General features: G+C 43.8%; 1 protein-coding gene across 1 annotated transcript in view; it reads left to right on the forward strand.

Annotated features, from left to right (window-relative positions):
- The first annotated feature begins 1,667 nt into the window (after positions 1–1,667).
- Positions 1,668–22,375, forward strand: part of TSG101 (tumor susceptibility 101) — a 55,575-nt gene continuing 34,867 nt past the window's right edge. The window contains exons 1-5 of the mRNA XM_067540643.1: positions 1,668–1,838; positions 7,680–7,764; positions 11,287–11,352; positions 12,251–12,414; positions 15,561–15,687. Of these exons, the coding sequence (XP_067396744.1) occupies positions 1,797–1,838; positions 7,680–7,764; positions 11,287–11,352; positions 12,251–12,414; positions 15,561–15,687 (484 nt within the window). The 5' untranslated portion in view covers positions 1,668–1,796. The remainder of the gene's footprint in view (positions 1,839–7,679; positions 7,765–11,286; positions 11,353–12,250; positions 12,415–15,560; positions 15,688–22,375) is intronic.

Genomic DNA, 22,375 nt, shown 5'->3' on the forward strand with positions numbered 1-22,375 from the left:
TTAACAAACTCGCCTTCGTTGTAAGGTTTTTTTTAGCGTGGGCAATGTTCCGAGCGACTTGATACGAGGCATGTGTAACAGGCTGGGAGTGCTTGGCAATTTACGGAACACTTGAGTCTGTTTGTCGATTTGACTTTTCAAAGTTTTTAGTTTGTGCGAGTGAAGTTCAGTACCTTTTGGAAATTCCCGATCGATGTTAGTATGGTGTGTGTTGAACTGGCGCTGGAGATTTGAAGACTTGAAATGTACCAATGAAATCTGACATATCAGACAGTGTGGTTTGCCATTATATTCAATGAAAAAATATAAACTTTCCCATTCCACTAGGAACATTGTGTTTTTCTTCATATTTGCGGTTATTTTTACATTTTCGTTCCATGTTTAAAGATGGTTACCCCTTGCTGCAAACTAAAAACAAAATTTCAGACATTGCCAAAACGTTCACCACAATCGTCAAATCCACATATGCACTTTTTTGATTTTTAAGAAGAAGCTATGCGATTGGTTAATAGTGTAGCGATCCAGCTCTAGACTTTCTCTCCATCCTATTTTGCAAGGACCTTTGTTAATGGATAGTCTGAGAATGTACCCAATCAGTGTACAACGGCGTGTGTGTGTGTGCGCGCGCACGCGCGCGCACATCCCAGACTCTTGCCCGGTTACTGTAGAGCAGACCTGGATGTTGACTTCCCCTCATGTCCTTAAACTTTAAATGCATACAACACACAAATAAAAATCAATAATAGATGCAAAAATATTAACCGACCATTTCCTAAAATGTGAAATTCTATGTTTACAACTAAGAGCCGCATTTGTATGAGCAAAGAGCCGTATGCGGTTCGAGAGCTGTGGGTTGGCGACCCCTGCCCTAGTAGTTTACAGTAAGTGCAGGGCTCACTCTACTGCCAGCTGGTAGTGCTGTGGTGGGCAGTGGTTTATGGGTACCATCTAGTGGAGACCTTTCGCTCTCTGAGATGCATGAAGGAAGGTAAATTTGATGCGTTTGCAGCTTTGTTCCCCTAGCGGGCTGAGCCCTGCAGTGTTGTCCCTGGGGTTGACTGAGGCCACCGCGTCTGCTACGGCTGAAGTGTGTGTGTGAGGGAAGATGCTCTGAGCTAATTTAATACCAGGTCAGTGCAAGGGAAACTTTCCAAAATGTGTCACTTAAGCCCAGTGTTGTCCCCAGGAATTGAAATTAAAGTGTGTGTGTGTGTGTGTGAGTAAATCGACAACAGGTGGGGAGAGGCGGCTGTACAGCAAACTAACCCCTTTCCAGCTAGGTACGTTAAGCCGCCGTGTAGACGCAACAGGCTGTGGTCCTGCTCTCCTTTGGCCAAAACCGAATCTGATCCGGTCCTGCTCGGGCTTCGCCGTGGCGCGTGACGTCGTGGGTTGGTGCGTCGATGGTGGCTGGCCCCGCCCCCGAGCGACACGTGCGTGATGCGGCTGCCCACGCAAGGTGGCCTCTGGGGGAGAGGGCCGCCCCATGCGTGTCACGTGACCTTTCCGGAGCGCTCAGCCTCTGGGCCGGCCCCAGCGTTCGGCTCGCTCCCCCCATCACGTGACGAGGGCCGGCATCGCCGCCGCCGCCGCCGTCGTCGGAAGTGACGCGAGAGGCCGGCGGAAATGGGTCCTGCCGGAAGCCAGGCGACGAGGGCTGTGGGCTTCCTCCTTCCTGTTGATCCAGGAGGAGGAGCCCGTGCGCTGCACTGCGCTAGGCCTGCTCGCCTCTGCTCTCGCGTCCGCGCGGCGACAACGGCGGCGCTCGCGGAGGAGGCGGGGAACGGACGGCCGCCATGGCGCTGTCCGAGAGCCAGCTGAAGAAGATGCTCGCTAAGGTGAGCGGCGCGGCCTCCCCCCGAGACTCGGCCGCCTCCGCCGGCGGCTCCGACCCTTTCCCTGGTTGTTGCCGTCCTGGACGGCTCGTTGCTGGGTCGGGGCCCGGAGCAGCCAGGCGAGACCCGCCCTCGAGGCTATTGTGTCGGGAGCCCTTCTCCAGCCCCGCGAGGCGGGGAGCTCCGCCCGGCCCCGCCCGTGCTCGCCCATCTCTCGGGGGAGGCGGTGCGCGGGTTTCTGCGCGTCGGGCTTCGTCTCCCCTCCCGCTTGGTGTGTCCCCGGCCGGCCCGTAAAGCCAGCCCCCTCCCCCCATCGCCCCCGCGCCGGGCTGCAGCTTCCAGTCCGGCCCCTGCCACCCCACGGCGGGCTTAAGGGGCCGCATCGGGGTCTGGGGCGGGAGTCGGCCCTGCCCGGTCTTCGCCCCTGGGGATGATGTGTGGGAGTCAGCAGAACTCAGCGGCTTCGGCTGCCTGCGTCCAGGGCTGGTAACTGGAAAAGCCGCCCCCTTTTGTTCGGGGCCCAAGGAAACCTGATCTCCGAGTCACTGAGAGAATGTAGTTTGTGGGTCCCCATCATGCGTCGCTCGCTCTGAGCACTTCAGTTTGACATGGGCTCGGGAGGTGCGGTCGTGTTAACCTGCCATAGGCTAGAGCTGGCGTTGAGAAGTCAGCACTCCTCAGTTCTCCTAACTTTTTTTTTATGACTTTGAGCAAATCGTTCTTAGGTCTGTGCTTCCTTTCCCCATAATGCTTTTAAGTGTTTTACTTTTTTCCTTGGCTGAAAGACGCTAAATAAATGTAAAGTATTATGGTAACCAGTCTAGTAAGTGTGGTGGTATCACTATTTCTAAGAGGGTTTTTTAAGTAGTGGTTGGGTTTAGCCAAATTGAGTTTAATTTTTTTTTTATTGTAGTGCCTAAGAGGCCTATTTGTGCACCCACGTTGTGCTATAAGCGCAGTGCAAATATAGAACAAAAAGACAATCCTTGCCTTGTGTTCACTTATTGCCTCACTAAAACTGGTTTTAAAAGCACCACCCCAGGGACCAGTAAGAAACACTTGCATAGCAGAGGCTGTCATTACACAAAAAAATGGAACAAAACTGTACAGGGGCATTTTTTTAGCTCTCCATATCAACATTAAAATGCTGATTTATTTTTTAGCTCTCCATATCAACATTAAAATGCTGATTTATTTTTTAGCTCTCCATATCAACATTAAAATGCTGATTTATTTTTCTATTATGTTGGATACCATGGTATGTTTCCTTTGTACCATCCATATTTAGCAAAAAATAAAACATGTTTATAGAAATTGATGTTGCAGTTATTATTGAACCAAAAGTTAATGGGTTGTAATAGTTGTGCATATCCTTCACATATACACAATTGAGAAAATAGTGCCAATAAGCTTAGCAGTTATAAAACTTGTAGAAACCAGAACCTGCCAATTAGCATTCAAAGTATGTTTTAGATTTCTGAGACAACCTTTATTAAATGTAGTAAACCTGTATTTGTGGCCACTTACTCCCCATGGTCAGTCAGATTGACAGATAAAAACTCTTAAGTGAAAACTGCTGTTCACCTACTAGCTGATGAAAAATAGGAGCTTGTAACCTCTCTTGCTCCACTTCTTTGGACTTGCTTTCACAGACAAGAAATTACACTTATTAAATGTATGGCTATAAGAAGCAGACTTTTAGGTTTTCTAATGGGAAATATTCAAAACATGTAACAGTAAATGACTTCGAATTTGAATGAATATAAAGATTTATTTCCTATTCAGGTAAGTATTTACTTCTGTCACTGATCTGCTTTGTGAGCTTGGGCAAATCACTTAGACTCTGTTCCTCTGTTTCCTGATCTATAAAATGGGAGTATATGCTGTCGTTTGTAAAGTGGCTTGAGATCTGAGACTGAAAAAGTGTTTTATATATGAACTAAATATTTGCTTAGGTTAATACATTTAGAAGTCAATAGCTGCTTATTTTCTCATAGTGATTTTGGAGATTTTTTTCTGAACACTTATTCAAACTGACTATTTGTATTTTGAACCATTATTCAAAGTACAAATAAAATATTAGTTCAAAAACTGTTTGCTTATTTAATACAAAGTAGAGTGAAAAGGGAAATAAAGGATGCAAACATATTACATAATTGCAGAGATATAGCTGAAAGTAGTTATTTGAAATTAGATGTAGTTATTTTCAACTCCAAGTTGGAGAAAGTCCATCATTCATCTCAGAAATAAGAAAAAATATTCCCGCAAATATTCTTTTGTATGCAGTATTTATCAGTCTATTGGTATTCCATAATTGTCTGAAAAATCTTTAAATTCACATGAGAATGACTTGCAACATTTGCTCTGTTTATGTCAACAGCACTAGCCAGACTCATAATTTGCATTTCAGTTGAAATAAGAAATGATAAATCATTGAACAACTAGCATAATAAAGCAGCCACTGCAACAATATTCTTTTTTAAATCTAAGGGAAAAAAATCAGAGTATTGCCAAAGCTCACTTTTCTGTGACCTTATATAAATGTGAAGGGTGCTTAAGGCTGCTTTAAAAAAAAAAGAAAAATTCCCCCCACATATCTTTAAATGTCACATCAGAGACTTGAAATTACTATGAAGAGCAATATATGTTGGAGTGATATAACACTCTGAATTAAATTATAAAAGTCTTCAACCAGACTTCATGGTTTTAAATGCATCGTTCCAAGTCAGTTAGGCAGTGTGGCCTTAAGATGTTTTAGATTTCTTTGTGATAATAAATGCTTTCTTCTCTGTTTCCATTTAAAAAAACCCCAAAAAAACAACAACAACAAAACAAAACAAAAAAAAAACTAGGATTGAAATGACAACTAATTTCAGGTGCAAATAATACTATACACATACAACACCTTTCATCTGAAGATTTCAAAGCACTCTGCAAACCAAGTCTCACAACACTCATGTTTAGCTGACAAGCATTATAATTATTCTATTAATAAATAAACTGTGATACTGAGAGGCTAAATGATGCGACTAGGGTCATGCAATGACTGTGCAGCATGCCAAGAATAAAACCCAGAGTTCCGACTCCTAAACCTTGCTGGGAGCCTCCTTCACCAGAAATTCGCTCTTCTTCTCACTGATAATGCCAAGCTCACTGAATTTGCATATTGTAGCAGATAGTGTGTCTTTGGTCATTTTATCACAGTTCATCTCTTGTGTTAATTAGATAAATTTGAAGGCACTTTTGGTTTTACTGTCCTGGATTTCTAAACTCAGATGGTGAAGGAAAGACAAAAAGCATTCAGAGTCTTTCCTCAACATTTGTTGTTTTTTTCTGTGGCTCAGAGAGAGGGAAAAAATTCCAAGGTCACAGCTTCTCCTCAGAAAAGGCTGTGAAGATAGGGGAAAGGACCATGTCTATTCTTGCGAGATATGATTTGGAATGGTCATCAGTTGCATTCTCTTGTTAGGGACATTAAAAAAAGGTGATCCTTCAGTGTTGTTACTTGTATGAATCGTTGTAGGACCAGAGACATCCCTTTGGGTTAGATAACAAGCTTGGTATTCAGGGATTACATTTGAACTTATTTGAGATTGCTAAACATCAGTAGCATTCAGTAAGTGCCTTGTGGTTTATACACATGGGTTCTGAAACTTTTTCATATTGTTGGACTCTCCTTTTCCATTTATAGTTGCATGGATACCTCCCTCATGTTGGTGCCAATAAAACATCCTTGTAGCAATTATTGTAATTGTTCACATGGAAGAATATTAAGAAAGTAGTGTAATTTTACCTGTGTTGATGCAAGTTAGCAGGTGGAGACAAGACAGGAACATATGCCAAGCTAGCTTTCTGCTGCCCATGAGCAGCTAGTTGGTAGACAGTTTGTGGTTTATGAACTACAGTTTGACAACCATTGAATTATATGATCTACTGCCTATTTTTACAGATCTCGGTGACATCAACTTCTCCCTGCTGCTATAGGAGTAGGTCCACACATATGAAAGGGGTGGGCAATGAGACAGCAGTACTGCTGCTGTTATGCTGACTTGGTGAGCTCCTGGAGCCTCGGACTACCTGTGCCATTCCCTGTCCCACAACTCTTTGTAGACATCTCCTCTACTTGACTCTTTTAGGAGGAAAAGATCTTCCTACATCCACTCACCTTGAGGCTGAAATCACCCTGTCTCCACATTATCCCCTCTCTAAAGGATACTCACAAATGCCAAATACACACTTCAAATAATTAAATGTAAAAATACTTGCCTCTAGCTCAGTTTGAGCCCTCAACCTAAGCAGTACTCCTGAATACATGCACCCTAGCATTGGTTGAAAATTGTGCCACTCACTAGCTCAACCTGAATGGGGGAGGAGGGGAGGGCAGCATGCATCTTGTGGCCTTTACAGCAGCACTGCTGCCTTCACCACTGTGTCCCTGCACATACATATGTTTTAGCAGCAAAGAGCATCTGCTGTCCCAGTAAGAATTGTGAATATGGTTACTTTCTGCATAAGTTTGTATGTTGAACAAATATTTCATATCACACTGTTGAGCTTCATTTACATATTTTATGAGTTACAAATGTTACATAGCTGCGTATCAGGAAGATTGAAGAATTTGTCATGGAACGGGTACACATGCACCTGTATCTCTCCTGCCTGGTTCCTTGAGGATACCCACTTAATATTTCCAGCTCCCAGACATGACCTGTCTTGTGTAGGGGCCCTGTTCCCATTCCTGTCTGAATGAGGCTTTAAGACTGCACATCTCTCTGCTTACACTGTTATCTCCAGAAAACTAGTCCATCTAAAGCCCAGTGCCTGTAAATTGCTTTCTCTCCAAGAGTCATGAACACTGTTTTGCCAGCAGTTACAAATTATCACAAAGCTCTTTTTAGGCAAGCACTTTTATTTTTAAAGTAGCAGCATCACAGACATAACATAAAAAAAACCATAAAAGTTCCTATACACATGCTTAAAAACTTAGCAAAGATCACCTATCTGTCTTATGGCGACCTAGTAGACTGTCTTTCCAACCCTTCTGAAAGCGTTAGGCCTTCCTTGGATGGAAGATCCTGTCCGTTTGTTGGATCAGAAAAAAAAAGCTTTTTATGCCAAAAGTCCATTGTTGGTTGATACCTAGAAAACCTAGTTGGAACCAGAATATGCATGTCTTCCCATGGGGTGGTACCTTTTTGGAGATGTGTACAATCTGAGCAATACACCTTAATCACTCCCCCACAACCACATACACTGTTTTTGGTTCCTGGTGGAGTTGTGGCAACCCTCCTCCCAGCATTGCATACAATCCCCTAGCCCACTCTAATACAAAGCATTTACAACAGCATGGTCCCCAAAGATACTGCATGGGATTGCAGTATTCATCATGCTTGTTATGCAGGTTGAGAGAGATTTCTTAAAACCACAAATACCACCAGCCCTTTCCCATTAATTTCCCTTTTCTTTTGTTATGTTTTATTGGTAGTACAAAGCTAAAAGGGTTTAATGGGAAGAAATTGTAAACTTTTATATGGTTACTGCATATAATGGGAAAATAGACTTGATAACTCACTAGGCCTTTTCAACACGGAACAACTTTGATTCTACTCTTCTGATTTACAGCTAGCCTGAGCTTCGACCATAAAATTAAATAAATTATTTTTGCAAACTAGAAAGGTGACTTTTTTTAAAGAACACCTGTTTTGACTATTGTAAACAAGTGTTTCATAATACAATTTTTTACATTTGCTTGTCTACAAGAAAAACAGTGGAAGACAGAACTGATAAAGCTTATTGCTTTGCATCTTAAAGACTGCACAGGCATTAAATGCTTTTGTTTTCCAGTATAAGTACAGAGATCTGACGGTGCAGGAAACCACCAGTGTTATTACCCAGTACAAAGATCTCAAACCTGTAATGGATGCATATGGTGAGTTTGTGCATAAGAAAATCTTCTACTCTGTTGTTGCTGATTTAAATATATATTGTATTTGCATGGCATTTCTTCAGCCTATGCCTGATAATAACAAGTTTCTTTTTTTATTGTTTTATACTCTGTTAAATAGCTTTTTATAGGAGAGGATTGAAACCAGACTATAGAATTTGAGATTCTGTTCTTAACTAAATTCTTTTGACAGGATCACATCTTCCTTGGGGGAAAAACATAGAGAACACTTACTGAAAAAGAAACAAACATGGGGAATTTTTTTCTCTTTAATGTTGACAATAAGTGCTTTGTCCTGCACAGCTTAGTTTTTGTTTGATCCTGCAGACAAATCATACTGTTGTGTATTGCTCAATAATCAGTCTGTTACCCTATTCTATTGGAATCTTTGGGAAGATTGAAAATTCAGCTCCATTGTAGTATAAGGCCTTGTCTATACTAGAAAGTTTTGTTGACAAAAGTTTTGCTGGCATGAATTACAGCCACCACTGTTATTAAATTGCTGTTGCATTTCTTCACTGTCTCCTTCTGTCAGTGGAGTGCATTCACACTACTAGCTCTTTTGTTGACAAAGTGAGCAGTGCACTGTGGGTAGCTATCCCACTGTGCAGCTGCACGCAGGGGGCTTTGGGAAGGGTTTGCAATGCCTCACGGGACAAGCACAGCGTCACATGATGAAGGTTTCTGAATCCCATCATTCCATGGGCATTCCACTAGTTTGACAGCTGCTTTTAAACTGCCCAAGCTGACACTGCTGAACACAAACACAAGAAGCCCACAGGGGCGGGGCGGGGAGAGGGAGGTGTGTGTGTGTGTGTGTGTGTGTGTGTGTGTGTGTGTGTGTGAGAGAGAGACACACACACACACACACACACACACACACACACAGAAAGAGACAGCGTGTTGGGGACAGTTAGTGTGTCTGCACATGTCCTGTCTCTTTAACTTCAGACAGCAGCAGCTGAAAGCAGCCAATCCCAAGGCAGAAGCTGCTATACAGACAACTCATAGCTGGCATCCCCCTAGACTATCTAGTATACCTGCGGGGGTGGGGAGAGGGACACAGCCCCCACCTCCCTCCCTGGCTCTGCACCGCACATCAGGAGTTACACCCCTCCCCTGTAGTTGAGGGCAGGCAGAAAGGACGGTGTTTGTTGCACAGTGGAGTGAGCTCCACAGTGAGTTAACTTGAAAACTTTCTGGGGCTTTGAAAGAGGAGGGGTGGAGGCAGATTGCTGCAGGGCAGTGGAGCTCAAACTGCTTACCAGAGCAGTACTCAGGATGGCATGCTGGGCTAATCGGGAGGCTATTTTTAGCCATTATAACCTAAGGATAGTGTCTACATGTGTGCTTTTTTGCAAAAGCTTTGCCGAAAAAGGCTCTACGCCTCTCATCTAGGTGGTTTTATTTTGTTGACAAAACAGGACAGTTTTGTCAACAAAAGTCATTGCAGTGTGTATGCCAGGATTGTTTTGTTGACAAAAGTTGACTTTTGTTGACAACTGTCTAGTGTAGACCAGGCCTAAAATATTCTGATTTATTGTATTTCTTTATAAAGAACAGTAAATAGACCTCCGAAAAGTGTCTTGTTAACTGTGAAACATCGTGACAATCGTTAGGGTGGGAATAATAACAATATATATTCATGTGTATAGGAAAGCAGTTTCAGAGTTTTTGTAATGCACGTTATAAATATTTTTAATTGCTTAATCTAATAGCAATTTAATCGCTGTCATGTTTACATTTTTTTTAATATATTGCCATTTATTGCTAAAATTAAGTGTGAGAGACATCTAGGGGGCACTTCAAGAACTGGTTTTAGATTTGGGTTTAGTTAACTTCTTTACTGAAGATCCAAATGAGGGAGTAAACAGTGTGTTGTTTGACATTGGGAGGAGCTGTAAAGACTGAGAAATATACAGAGACCTAGAGCAGTTAAAAACAGATAGAAAATAACTCAGTTTTAACTTGGAAAAAATGCAAACCAGCAGCTGTGGGAGAGTAATCTAAAACATTTACCAGGGAGAGAGAACCTGAAATAACCCTGAAAGAGACTGAGGGTAGAATAGCAGACACAACTCTAGACATGATTTTGCATTGTGATATGGTACTCAAAATGTCAATGCCATTTTGAGCTGCAAATGGAAAAGCCTTGCATCCTGCAACATAGAAGTACTTGTTCCTTTCTAAACTGTTCTGGTGAGACTGCACCTGTGAAATTTCTTACATTCAATTCTAAATATTTTATCAGAAAGATAATTGACATTGGGATTGAGTTGAGACCTGAACAACAAAAATTGATCAGGGTGACTGGAGAAATTAATTTTTGATGACATATTAAGAGTGAAGACACATTGTAGCTAAGGCTCCTATCTATTTTGAGAGTTAAGACTCAATTATGTGGCAGCAACTCAAGAATTACTCAGTGTTTTGCCTCCCCCAAGACCTCTCTCCCTACGCCCTCCTTATAAGTGGTAAAGTATCCCTTGTGAGTTGCATAGCAAAATAAATGTATCCTGTCCCCAAATTTTCAGTGTGCTGCATGTTTAAGTATTGAAAATGTATATGTGCATTGTAGAAGTTTTCATGGGAAAGGCTTGGGGAGGGGGCATGTGTCACTTCTGGCACATGGGAAAACATTTGAGGCAGTTTAGTTTTTTGGCAACCAGGGTACAGCTGACATTTTTGCCTGGAGAGGAAGAGGCAATTCCCCCTCCCCCCCCTTCTCTCCCAGCACACACACTTTTTGGACAGGAGTGAAAGTGACTTTAAATTTGAAAGTGGGAGGAGGGGCTGAATTCCTCACTCTTCATCTCAGCAAACCTTGACACCAGCTAGCTGTCCCACTGTTTTTGCCCCACTTCACCATGCCAATATCTGCCAGTATGTGCAACCATGATTAAGTTCATTAGCTTGATATTTCTGTTAACCATTTCACTGTAGGTCATTTTAACAGTGTTGACATGTAAGGTATCTTCTGTATACTTCAGCTTTACCACTCCACCAAGATGCATAAGCAGTTTGTGTCTTTCAGAACTGTTGTTTCAGGATGTCCATAGACGCATGCAGACATCAGTGCATTGAATTTACATTAAATTAATATTTTGAAGGACATCTTTGCAACCATAAAAACAGGTGTTTTGTTGGTTTTTTTTCAAATGAGAGCTTAGCTTCAGATCGAGCAATTTATAAATTGGAGCAATTTATGTGGATGCATCATATTACACACAGGTTTTGAGTGTACAAGACGTTCTTACATTTGTAGGGAAAGGAGATCTACATCTAGTATGTCTTCCCAATCTCTCAAAATAATTTATTTGTAGGTGTTAATCAGATGTGGATAAATATTTACCGGTATATAGATATGTAATAGTCGTGTAAGAGAAGAGAGACTTGTTAAGAGCAGCATAAATATTTTTTAAGTCTCTCAGTCTGGAAAAGGTTTATGTAATTTGAACACAAGGCTAACTCAGCAAAAATTATTTAATACTGTGTATTGTCTTTCAGTTTTTAATGATGGCTCATCCAGGGACTTGATGAGCCTCACTGGAACCATTCCCGTGCCTTACAGAGGTATGCATCGTAGTTTTCCTTTGTTTTCAAATGATCTGGACGATTGTTTGGCCTTGTAGATTGTTCAGTTTTAATAATCATTAAACTTTACTGTGTTTATGTAACAGACAGAGGTAAAGGGGGCATGACCTAAAAAGTTTGGGGACCACTGTTGTAGAGTTATGGCTAAACCAGGAGCTCCTCATTAAATAGGTATTTGGTGGAGTTCAGTGTACTCCAGATCCCATACTTCAGTGTGATTCAAATCTTGGTTCTTGCATTAATTCTGTGATCTCAAGATAATGTTATAATCTAGTCATGAGTAATTATTAGTATCTTATTTTAAAAATCTCAGGTCAGAATGAGTTGAGGAAGAATAAATTCAGACTAGGGATGTAAAAGGTTAACTGTTAAAATGATCAAATGGTAATCAGCTATTTAAACATTTTAAACAGCTGATTACTGTTTAAACTCGGGGTGGGGGAGGGAGCAGCAGCTGGGTTGGCTCCCGACCTGTGAGAGCAGGTGGGCAGCTCTTGCTGGTGGGGAAGCACAGAGCCTAGTGTGGGGTAGCTGAAGCTGGGTTTGGCTCCCCACGAGCAGGGAGAAATGCAGAGCCTGGGTGGTGCAAACCGTAGCTGGGCTCGGCTCCCCAGGAGCTTCCTTGTGAGCAGTGGGGAGGCGTGGAGCCCAGTGTGCATGTGTGTGTGGAGAGCCACAGCTGGGCTCAGCTCAGCTCTCACTTGGCAGTGAGGAGCCAAGCCCAGCATGGCTGCCCACCCCCATCACCCCCAGCGTTTAAACCTTTAAACATTCTAAAAATAAAATAGTATGTTCTATTTTTAGAACCTTTAAAGAGATTTTTAATTAAACTAGTTTTTACATCCCTAATTCAGACCTTTTCTTAACCTTTCTTTAGGTAACACATACAATATCCCGATATGTCTGTGGCTACTGGACACCTACCCTTTCAATCCCCCAATCTGTTTTGTTAAACCAACTAGTTCAATGACAATTAAAACTGGGAAGCATGTTGATGCAAATGGAAAGATATATCTTCCTTATCTGCATGAGTGGAAACATGTAAGTATAACTAATCTGAAATCCTTCATACTGATTACTCTTGAATTCCCTTAGATTGTGATATTGACTTTCTTAATAGTAATTTTGGTCATTTTGGCTTTGAGCAATAAAACAGTTTATCAAAAACTGTTGTATGAACTGATGTCATTTCTACTGTCTTAAACGAATACATTCAGTATATCACTTTTACTGTTGGCCAGCTAGCTATGCCAGCTTAATAACCACTCTTTTGGCTAGTTAAGGAGCACAGCATTGGTGGTTTTGAAAGGGGGGAATCCCACGTAAGCTTCCTTTCCTGACAGGTTTGACTGAATATAGGTCCTTAAGAGAGCAAGTGTGGGAGAGTAGTTATTGAAGGCAAATTAGAGGTTTTCAGGGATGTCCTTGAGGCAAAATTACAGTGCTGTGACTCACTTAAGGCGAAACTATAAAGATGAACCATTTGTAGAACAGACCAAATGTTTAAACCTTAGCAAAATCTATTGGAAAAGATAATAAAAATGGCATTTGAAATGGCTTTGTTTTAATAATTTGTTTATATTCTGAACTCTCCTTCAGAGAGCACTCACTGTTTTATATACATGACTTGAAAAGCACAGAGAATATTTTCATGTTGAAACTTTTAATTTAAGAAACAACAACAAAGGTACTCTGGGAACTTCCTGTTTTATGTGTAAAAGGGAGGGCAAAATTTAGGATTGCCTCATATCTTTGCTCATGCCTCTGTTACCTCTTGTGAACATTTGGCCTTCTCTGCTATTTGATATTCTGCCCCCAGTAGGAAGAACACTTCACTTAATATTGAAACTTTTATCTGGTATCTCTGTACTATAATGTGAATAAACACTGTTTTTTATACTGCCATTGAAACAATAGGGGTAAGCATATTTTTAGGAAAAAGATACAATTTTACCTTCAAATCAAATTATGGTAACTGGATTTGAAGTTTGCCTGACACTGAGCTCTAAATGGGAATGTAATTGCTAATCTTTTTATGCTGTATGCAGTGAAAATCCGGCTGTTGAATACAAGAAACTGCTACTCCAGTAGTGATTTTTGTCTTGATTTAAGAGAAATTAAATCATGCGCACACATTTTCTTTTTGTATAAGGTGAATTTTAGCTCACATGAAAGTAGGAATATAACTGGAACCAGTTAGTGTAGGTGGGTGAGTTGGGGAAGTTTATGTCCAACTCATTAATGGCCTGCCATAACCCAACTGTTGTGCTATGTATCAAACTGAGCAAAGACTGCATGTTATGTGGACTGGAACCATTAGAATGTTTAGTCTTGTGTGCTTTATTTTCATGACCCAGAGCTGGTTAGGTTTTGAAAATAACTTGAGCTGTAAATGATTAAAAAAGCAATTGCGAGATTGAAAAAAATTGTTGCTATTAATCGTAGTTTAGTTGCACTGTTAAACAATAATAGCATACCATTTATTTAAATATTCTTGGATGTTTTCTACATTTGAAAATATATTGATTTCAGTTACAAAACAATAGAAAGTGTACAATGCTCACTTTATATTATTTTTTATTACAAATATTTGCACTATAAAGAAGATAAACAAAAGAGAGAGTATTTTTCAATTCACAAATTAAGCACTAGCTGGGTGGCCGGTGCTGGCCAGGTGCCCATCTCTGAAGGCAAAGCCGCTGTCAGGAGCAGCATAGAAGTAAGGGTTGCATGGTATACGGTGTATTGCCACCCTTCTCTGCTGCTGCTGTGGCTTGTGATGCCTGGCAGTTGGCCTATGGCACAAGGCAGGCTTTGTGCTGTCACGTGGGGGCTGCATCTTGCCAGAGACCACGGCCATCTGTCCATCCCACAGCCTTTTGGCCACTTCTGGCTCAGCAGGGGTGCCATTTCCGATTTCGGGGTGTGTGTGTGTGTGTGCTGTCTCTTTAAGCAGAACACTCAAGAGCCTGAATGCTTTTTCAGACAGCAGCAGCTGCTGTTGGCAGCTCTCTCTCCTGAGCCAGCAACAGACAGGCTCTCCCTGTTTCTTGACCCCAGCTCAGCAGCAACGGGGTATACGGGTGAGGGAAGGAGGACACCCCAACATCAGTCCCCTGACCCCCGCTTTGCACAGCAGATAGGAGGCAGGCTCCCAGTCTGGAGCGTCTTGGCTAGGGGTGGCTCCATGGAGGATGGGTGGAAGAGGCGGGAGCAGCAGTGAAGCAGGGTGGCAAGAGATGGGGCTCTCCTGCCCCAGAGGCACAGAGCAGTGCCCCCTTGAGCACAGTGCCCTGGGTGGTGATCCCCGGTGCCCACTCCTAAAGCTGGCCTGTCCAGTGGGGAAGGAATGGTGCAGGCGGTTGGAGGCCAGGCTCCTCTCTCTCTCCCCTGGAAGGTGTTTAACTGGCTCTCCCAGATTGCCCACAGACTACAGGACATGGTTATGATCACTTAGTGCAGCGGGGTGCGGAGACCTCTGTGGGGTGGGGTCCTGTGGTGGTGCTTTGAAGAGCCCTTTCCCTGATTTGTATCCTTGTGGCTTCTGGCGATTGCCCTTATCCCTCCCCTCATGTAAAACAAATCAATAGATTATCGTGGGGGGAGGAAGTGCGAGACCAGCTCCAAGGAATCATGAGGCATTTTAGTAATCTGCACATCTGGTCTCAGTATTAGTCTCTTGTCTTCCGCCACCTCCGGTCCTCCGCAACCTCCTGCTCGTTGCTGCAGCCTGTGCCTCCCTCCCTTCCCACTTAGCTGCTGCAGAGTCCTGTCTCCAGGGGTGTGCGATTAACACTCATTAAAAAAATATGCGTTACTTTGTTTTAAGTGCATGCGTTAACTGTGATTAATTGACAGCCCTAAAAATAACTAAACTTTTATGATAGTTTTAGTCTTTTTTCGGTCATTGTAGTACTGTAATTTATGTGGAAGGGTACATTGTCCAGAGTTCAGCTCTACGTTAGCATTACTCCAGCTGTATGTTCCCACTTGATTATTTAACATCATGCTAGCAGCACAAGCTGACTGAATTGGAATATACTAGATTGGGCCTGTAAATAGGAGGGGAAAAAATATTCAGCTGACCAGTGGTAGCTGATGAGATGGTACTAAATCATTATTGTTAGTAGTTCACTAAGCTATCTTTAGTACAAAATAAACAGCTTTTGTTCTGCTTTCGCTCATAGCCCCAGTCAGACTTGATAGGATTGATTCAAATTATGATCGTGGTGTTTGGAGAGGAACCTCCAGTCTTTTCTCGGCCTGCCCCTTCAGCATCCTACCCACCATACCAGGCAACAGGACCACCAAATAGTAAGTGATGGGCACATATATTTTAAAATATTTTCAATTACTTATCGTGTTTTTCTGCCCTATGCAATGGTTTGACAAATGATTTATTATACTCTATAGTGTTGAAAGCTGATGGTCCAGCTTCTGTAGTACTTGTAACTTTTTGAATTGTGCCATAATAGCATTTGGCTTTTGGCTGTGGTGATATTTTAATAGAAAGAAATATATTATTATATTAAACTATTAAGTTTGACTGCTTATTACCATCTGTAGACATTGCCAGAATTAATTCTTACCTTGTACCGACTTCCTTTGACAATCTTATTTGTGCCTTACTCATATTCTGTTTTGACAATTGCAATTCCCTCTGTTATAATCTTTCTAAAACCGGTTGTTCCAGAATCCAGGACAACAGCACCGGTGTCCTTTTTCTGTTTGTTGACTTCTTAATCATTGGTGAATCCAATTCAGAATTGCCTTGTACGTATTCAGACTCTGTTGATTTTCCTCTTCAATTTTAGGTTTCTTTTTTCCTTTTTCAACCTCCTTTTAAACTGTCTTTTACCTTAAGCACTGTCTATATTCTTTTAATAAACTGTTTTGTTACTCTGTGTCTGAAGGATGAAGTGGTGGGTGAGTGAGTATGTATACAAAAAGATTGCCCAAGCAGAAGATCAAGCATAGGATAGAGAGACTAGATTAGACCAACTAAAGGAGAATCAAACCAAAGGCAGGATTGAGGGAAAGAGATGAACAAATATGGGTCTTGCCTGCTAATCTAGTGGCAGTATAAGAGTTCAGGGCCAAATTCACCCTCAGTTTTAGGGTTGGTATGGAACTAGGAATGTATCTAGCTTCTGTGGAAATTCTGTGGATAGTTCATATCACACTTCAGTGATTCCACACCACTAGAGGAGTAGTATTGATGATTTCAGACAAGTTTTTTTGAGTAGGAAGGAGAAGGCATACAGACCTTTAAGGAGCTTAAACACACAAGAAAATAGAGCAACAAACACATGTGGAAGAAATTAGTGACTGTAGGGACACAGAAATTTATAAAATTTCATTGGGAGGGGAAAGAAAAAAAATCATTCAAAATAAACTGCTAGTGATATTAAGGGGGGTTGTGTTCATAAATCAGTTGTGGTGGGTTATAGGGAGGTTGTGCAGAACTTGGGTGACCAGAGGAGGAAAGGGATGTATAGATGAGCTGGGAGAGATTGTTAGGGTATGGGGTCTGTCGCTATCACCAACATCCATTATTCCACCAGCCTTTATGGTTGGTTGGTTGCTTGCTTGCAGGTCCTATGCTTCTCTGCAGTGAGCCCTGGTTTGAAGAACCTTCTGGCTCACCAAACTCAGACTCTTAGTTGGTCAGCCACAGAGTTCACTTTGTTCAGAGTTCTGTTGTCAGAGGAGCAAAGAAAGCATGGAGCAACATTCCTCATGGTGCCTAAGGAACCAGCTCCATACCACACCTAGCTGGGGAACTGTTAGCTGAAGCATTGCCAGGAGGAAGCACAGTGACCAGTTAGTTCTCTTCTGCTTGCTGCTGCCCCAACGAACAAACCATCTGCAGTTTAACAGGTCAGATTCCTGGTTTGTCGGATCAGGATTGCGATGGAAGGCTGTGGGCATAATGGGGCAGCAGTTCAGACAGAGGAAGGACATTTCTAGTGCAGAGGGAACAAAACAGGAGCATTATAGATGGGGTGTGGGTAGTGACAGCATTTCCAGATACCTCCTTTTGGCATTCGCCTTGCTCTTAATGCCTTCCCCATCCCTGCCTGCTCAAAGGAGACCCACTTCCCTTGGAAAAGTGTTCTTCTCCAGCAGCTGGTTGGTGTTGTTAGAGAGGAGGGATGATACAGTGGTTAAGACATTAGCTTGGAAATTGAACCCAGGTCTCCCTGCTCTGCTACAGACTTTCTGTGGGACCTTGAGCAACTCACTTAGTCTCTCTGTCTGCCTGTGTTCCCCATCTCTAATGTGAGGATAATGGCAATTCCTTACTTCACAGGGGTGGTGCTAGGATAGATACATTAAAGATTGTCAGGCACTCAGATACTTATATGACCCTATTACCATGGTATCTTAAAGATAACAGTATCTGCCTGCAAAGTGTCAACGCTCTCAAAAACCATGGTCTTCATTAAAGGGGGAAGCTGCTTCAGGGACCAAACTATCAGACCAGCAGCTTCATCAGCTGCTGTTCTGTGTCCTACTCCTTGCCATTTGCCACCATCTGCCCCCGACCTGCTGCCTGCTACAGTGGAAAGGAACAGCCTGGCACTGCCTGAGGTTGTTGGTTTCGGAGTGGAGCTAACAGCTCCAATCCTGAGTCGGCTTCTCTCTCTGACAAGGTTCAAATCATCAGAGATCATGGTCTCCATTGTTATTGGACTGCTGCTGAGAAAGGCCTATGGTAGGGGCATGAAAGGGGAGCAGTTGGGAGCATGTTGTTAGGAGCAGTATTTTAAGATGGTTTAATGGTTGAAGGGTGCCTTTCCACAGACCTGCTGTCATCTTGGCCTCCAGTTTCCAGTTGGCCATTCATGCCTCCAATAAGATCCTTTTCCCCCTGCCATCCCACTTAGACCATTTTTCCCACATTGGCACCCTCTTCTGAAAAAATAAAATGTATAAACTTCTGTTAACGTGGAATTAAGGTTGCAGGCACACCACAGTCTTTTGTGCTCCTTAAACCCTTCCTGGGTACAAGAGATAAATTCTCCAAACTCAGATTCTGCATTTCCTGGTTTTCCAACATTTGAGTTTTGGGAATTAAGCTTTCATGTTTAGATAGGGTCCAAATAGCACAGCTCGTTGCTGAGTTTCACACTTGTGGAGACAATTATCGCAGGACATAAAAATTATTCTTATTGTGTCATTCTGATTGCAAGGGGCCTGATTATCTCATCACTTATTTGCTTCTGCAACTCTCGTTTGCTTCAGTGGGAGTTATGCTTGTGCAACTGACAGAATGTTTGGGCTTCTGAAGTTTCAAGTCATATTGGAAATCATTTCTTTGTGCTATCAACTTAATGAAGGAATGAGAATGTATAGATGAGCTTGAAGTGAGGAGTTATAGTAGCACCTCGAGGATTAGGAGACTCCTTGAAAATACCACATTTGGAGCTCCTGAATTCCTTGGCAATTTCTCATTTGTGGGTGCAACTGTTCCAGAACTAACTCAGGTAGCAGGGAAGATAATAAAAAAATTAGATGAATTAACTGACTTCTCTCATTCCAGGCCAGCTGTATTTCTTGCTCTAAATCTTTCATCAGTTTCAAGCCTTAACCAGAAGAGGAATTGAAGACAATGCATGTCTGAGTTTATAATTTAGCTTCATTAGGACATTCCCCATTGCAGTTAAAAACAGATGGTTCCTCTTAAACATAACTTGACAATAGATATTTTAACTCACAGTCAAAGATGCATTCTCAAATCTGAATAAGTGAAGCTGTGTTGATTCAAGAGCATATTTTAAATTTTTAATGTTTTGTTGTATTCATAGTGTCTGACATTCACAGGTATAGACTTTATCAATGGTAAAACACTCCAGAAATGCAAAATGTAACATAATTAGTTTTGATTTTGCATAAATATAAAACTCCAGTAAAGGTATTTTAGGGGTAAGCTTAGAGAATTAAATATATTTACTTCTTTCCTGTTTCTCCATTTGCCTTAAATCAGGCACTGCTAGATCTGTTAAGACATTAGAAACCTGTTTTCAAGATGGCATAAATCATTGTCATTCTCCCACGCCTTCCCATTCTTCCTTTTGCAAAAGTTTTATTTTTTTAGCTGTGAGATTGGTTTGCTCTTAGGTCATTTGGCAGCATTGATCCACCTGTAGTAAGAATTTCAATAACTCGGCAAACAGATGAACTGTTTTAATTTTAACAGTAGGTGTCAGTGCAAGTGTAGATGTTTAAAGGGGCAATTGTCAACTTGAAAGTCAAATTTCTCTGAAAACTTTGTACCTGCTGTAGTTGCAAGTGATGCCTGCGGCTACTATAATTGAATAAGTTAGTAAAAAATATTTTTCAGGTTTGTTTGGGTTTATTTGTGTGTGTCTTTAACAGCCACTTGGTTATAGTCTGTTCTTCTTCAAGTGCTTCTCGTGTCCATTCCAAGCAGGTGTGCATGCACCACGTGCACAGTCGTCGGAAGGCTTTTCCCCCAGCGGTACCCGTCGGGTTGGTGTAGGCGCCCCCTGGAGTGGTGCCTCCATGGTGCTGTATATAGGGGCCTGCCGACCTGCCGCCTCTCCAGTTCCTTCTTACCGCCTGTGATGGTCGTTGGAGCTTCAATCTTCTTGCTTCTGCAAGCATTCCCCGTGGTGTTCTTAGCGGTTCCTGTAAACAGTTAGATAGTCATAGTTAGTCACTGTTGTTTGTAGTTATATAGTTATAGATAATTAAGTGGTGGTAAGGGGTTCCCCTGTTTCTGGGACTCTCCTCCGTGGGGTTTTGGGGTATGCCTTGGGCCCAAGGCTTCAAGCCCTTCAGATCCTGCCACAAGTCTGTGCTGAAAGGTGACCCACATGACTCTTGCTTAAAGTGTTTAGGAGAGTCGCACCAGACAGACGGTTGCAAGATCTGTAAAAGTTTTTGCTCGAGGAACCATAAGGAGAGGAGTGCATGCCTCTAAAGCAGATCCTCTTGGAGGGAGGTCTTCGTCTGCAATCCCTGGGCCCGGCGTGTTGGTGCGCAATGCCCTGGTGTCTGTTAGAGACCCGGCGCCAAAGAAGACCTCGGCGAACAGGGAGACTTGGCACCAACACTAGCTGGCGCCAAAGCCAGTTCGGCACCACTCCAATTTGCCAGTGCCCCATGAAAAGCACAGGGTGGACAGGGGGCGCTCGCCTATGGTGCGGCCTATGGACAAGGACTCTGGTCCATTGTGCCTGCAGATGCATTTGGTGCAAAGGTCCCCGGGACTGTCGACAGTGGCTCCACAGAGGGCACCCATGAGCCCGGTGAGCATGGGCTCTATGGTGAAGGAGAGCAGGGTGAAAGATCTGGACCTTCCCTCCATGCCAGATACATTTGAGGCAGCGTGGGACCTGATTGCCATGACGGCACAGCAGTCCCCTGTCTCGGGAGAGAAGGTGCCAGACCCAAGACCTCTGGCACCCCTAGTTGCAAGCCACTAATGATGTGGTGCCAATCACTGGTGCCGCTCATAGGCCGCAGCTACCTTGGCGCCACCGTGGTCTCTGCGATCAGAGTCCAGATCATCTGACTCAGAGGTAGACTCTGGTAGCTCAAGGAGGCCAGGTCAGAAAGACGGTACTACAAGGAGGATGGGGGCAAGCACCTCCCGCTGGACCTTGGCCCATGCAATGGCAGGTGCCCTAGCAATGGCCTTTCTGGACCTCATGGGTGTACCATCAAGCCCATAGGTCCCAGCCTAGGGGCCCCTATTCGATAGCCTCAGAGAGCCAGGTGGCTGGCACCCCAGAGCACAGAACTGTGCTGCGCAGCCCTGAGGCCAGTAGACGCAGGGAGGCAGTGCCATCGGGGGGATGTTGGTGTGGCGTGTGGTGCCGAAGAGGAAGATCCTGGCACTAAGGCGGGTCCCAATGCCTCTAGAGAGGTCCTGGGTAGGGAGGACCCTATGAGCCAGGACATCCCCACGGCTGAGGTGGGACACCGGGCCTCGTCGTCTTCCTCCCCTAACGAAGCGGTAGCGGGGACATCAACTACCACTATTCCCATAGACATGGGGTGGGGAACCTTTTTTATGTCAAGGGCCTGATGGTGGCCCTGGCGGCGGGGGAGAATTCGGCGGTGGCGCGGTTTCACGGCGGCGGCAGGGTTCCGTGGGGGCCAGGGGGCAGTGCACGCCGCCGAAGTCCCCCGCTGCCGAAAAGGGACAAATGGTGGCACGGTTTTCGGCGGCAGGGTTTCGGCGGCGGGAACTGTTCCCCCCTCCCCCCCCAACGGAACCCCGCCGCCACCGTGAAACCGCGCCGCCGCCGAATTCCCCCCCGCCGCCAGGTCCAGAACAAATGATTTCGCGGCCGGACCAAATCATTACGGCCCGCTGCGGGCCGGACATTCCCCACCTCTGCCATAGACAATAGGGCCCACCAGGAGCTCTTGAGAAGGGTGGCCCTAACCTTGGGTCTACAGGCAGAGGAGGTCCGTGAGTCTGTAGACCCAGTGGTAGACGTTTTGGCTCCGGAAGGTCCCTCGGGGTAGCTCTGCCTCTGATTCAGATGGTCCAGTTCAAAACAAAGACACTGTGGCAGACACCAGCCTCTATCCCTCCTACAGCAAAAGGGATAGAGAGGAAATATTTTGCTCTCTCTAAAGGGTATGAGTACCTTTTCGCCCACCCTCAGCCTGGTTTGCTCGTCGTGTCTGCGGCGAACGAAAAAGAGAGGCAAGGGCAGCAGGGTCCAACACCAAAGGTGAAGGAGCCTTAAAGACTGGACCTGTTTGGGAGGAAGGTCTACTCCACTGGGGGCCTACAACTGAGACTCGCCAACCAACAGGCGATTCTCAGCAGATACAACTTCAACTCGTGGGACATGATGGCGAAGTTTAAAGACCAACTTCTGTCCGAGTCCAAAATGGAGTTTGGAGCCATGGTGGGGGAGGGAAAAGCCATAGCCAGGACATCATTACAGTCTGTGCTAGATGCTTCTGACTCTGCAGCAAGGACTATGGCTACAGGACTGGCCATGAGAAAAAG

The sequence above is a fragment of the Emydura macquarii genome, unplaced genomic scaffold (genome assembly GCF_026122565.2).
Source record: "Emydura macquarii macquarii isolate MOO-44397 ecotype Brisbane River unplaced genomic scaffold, CSIRO-AGI_Emac_v2 contig_587, whole genome shotgun sequence".
In the NCBI taxonomy this organism is placed as follows: Eukaryota; Metazoa; Chordata; order Testudines; family Chelidae; genus Emydura; species Emydura macquarii.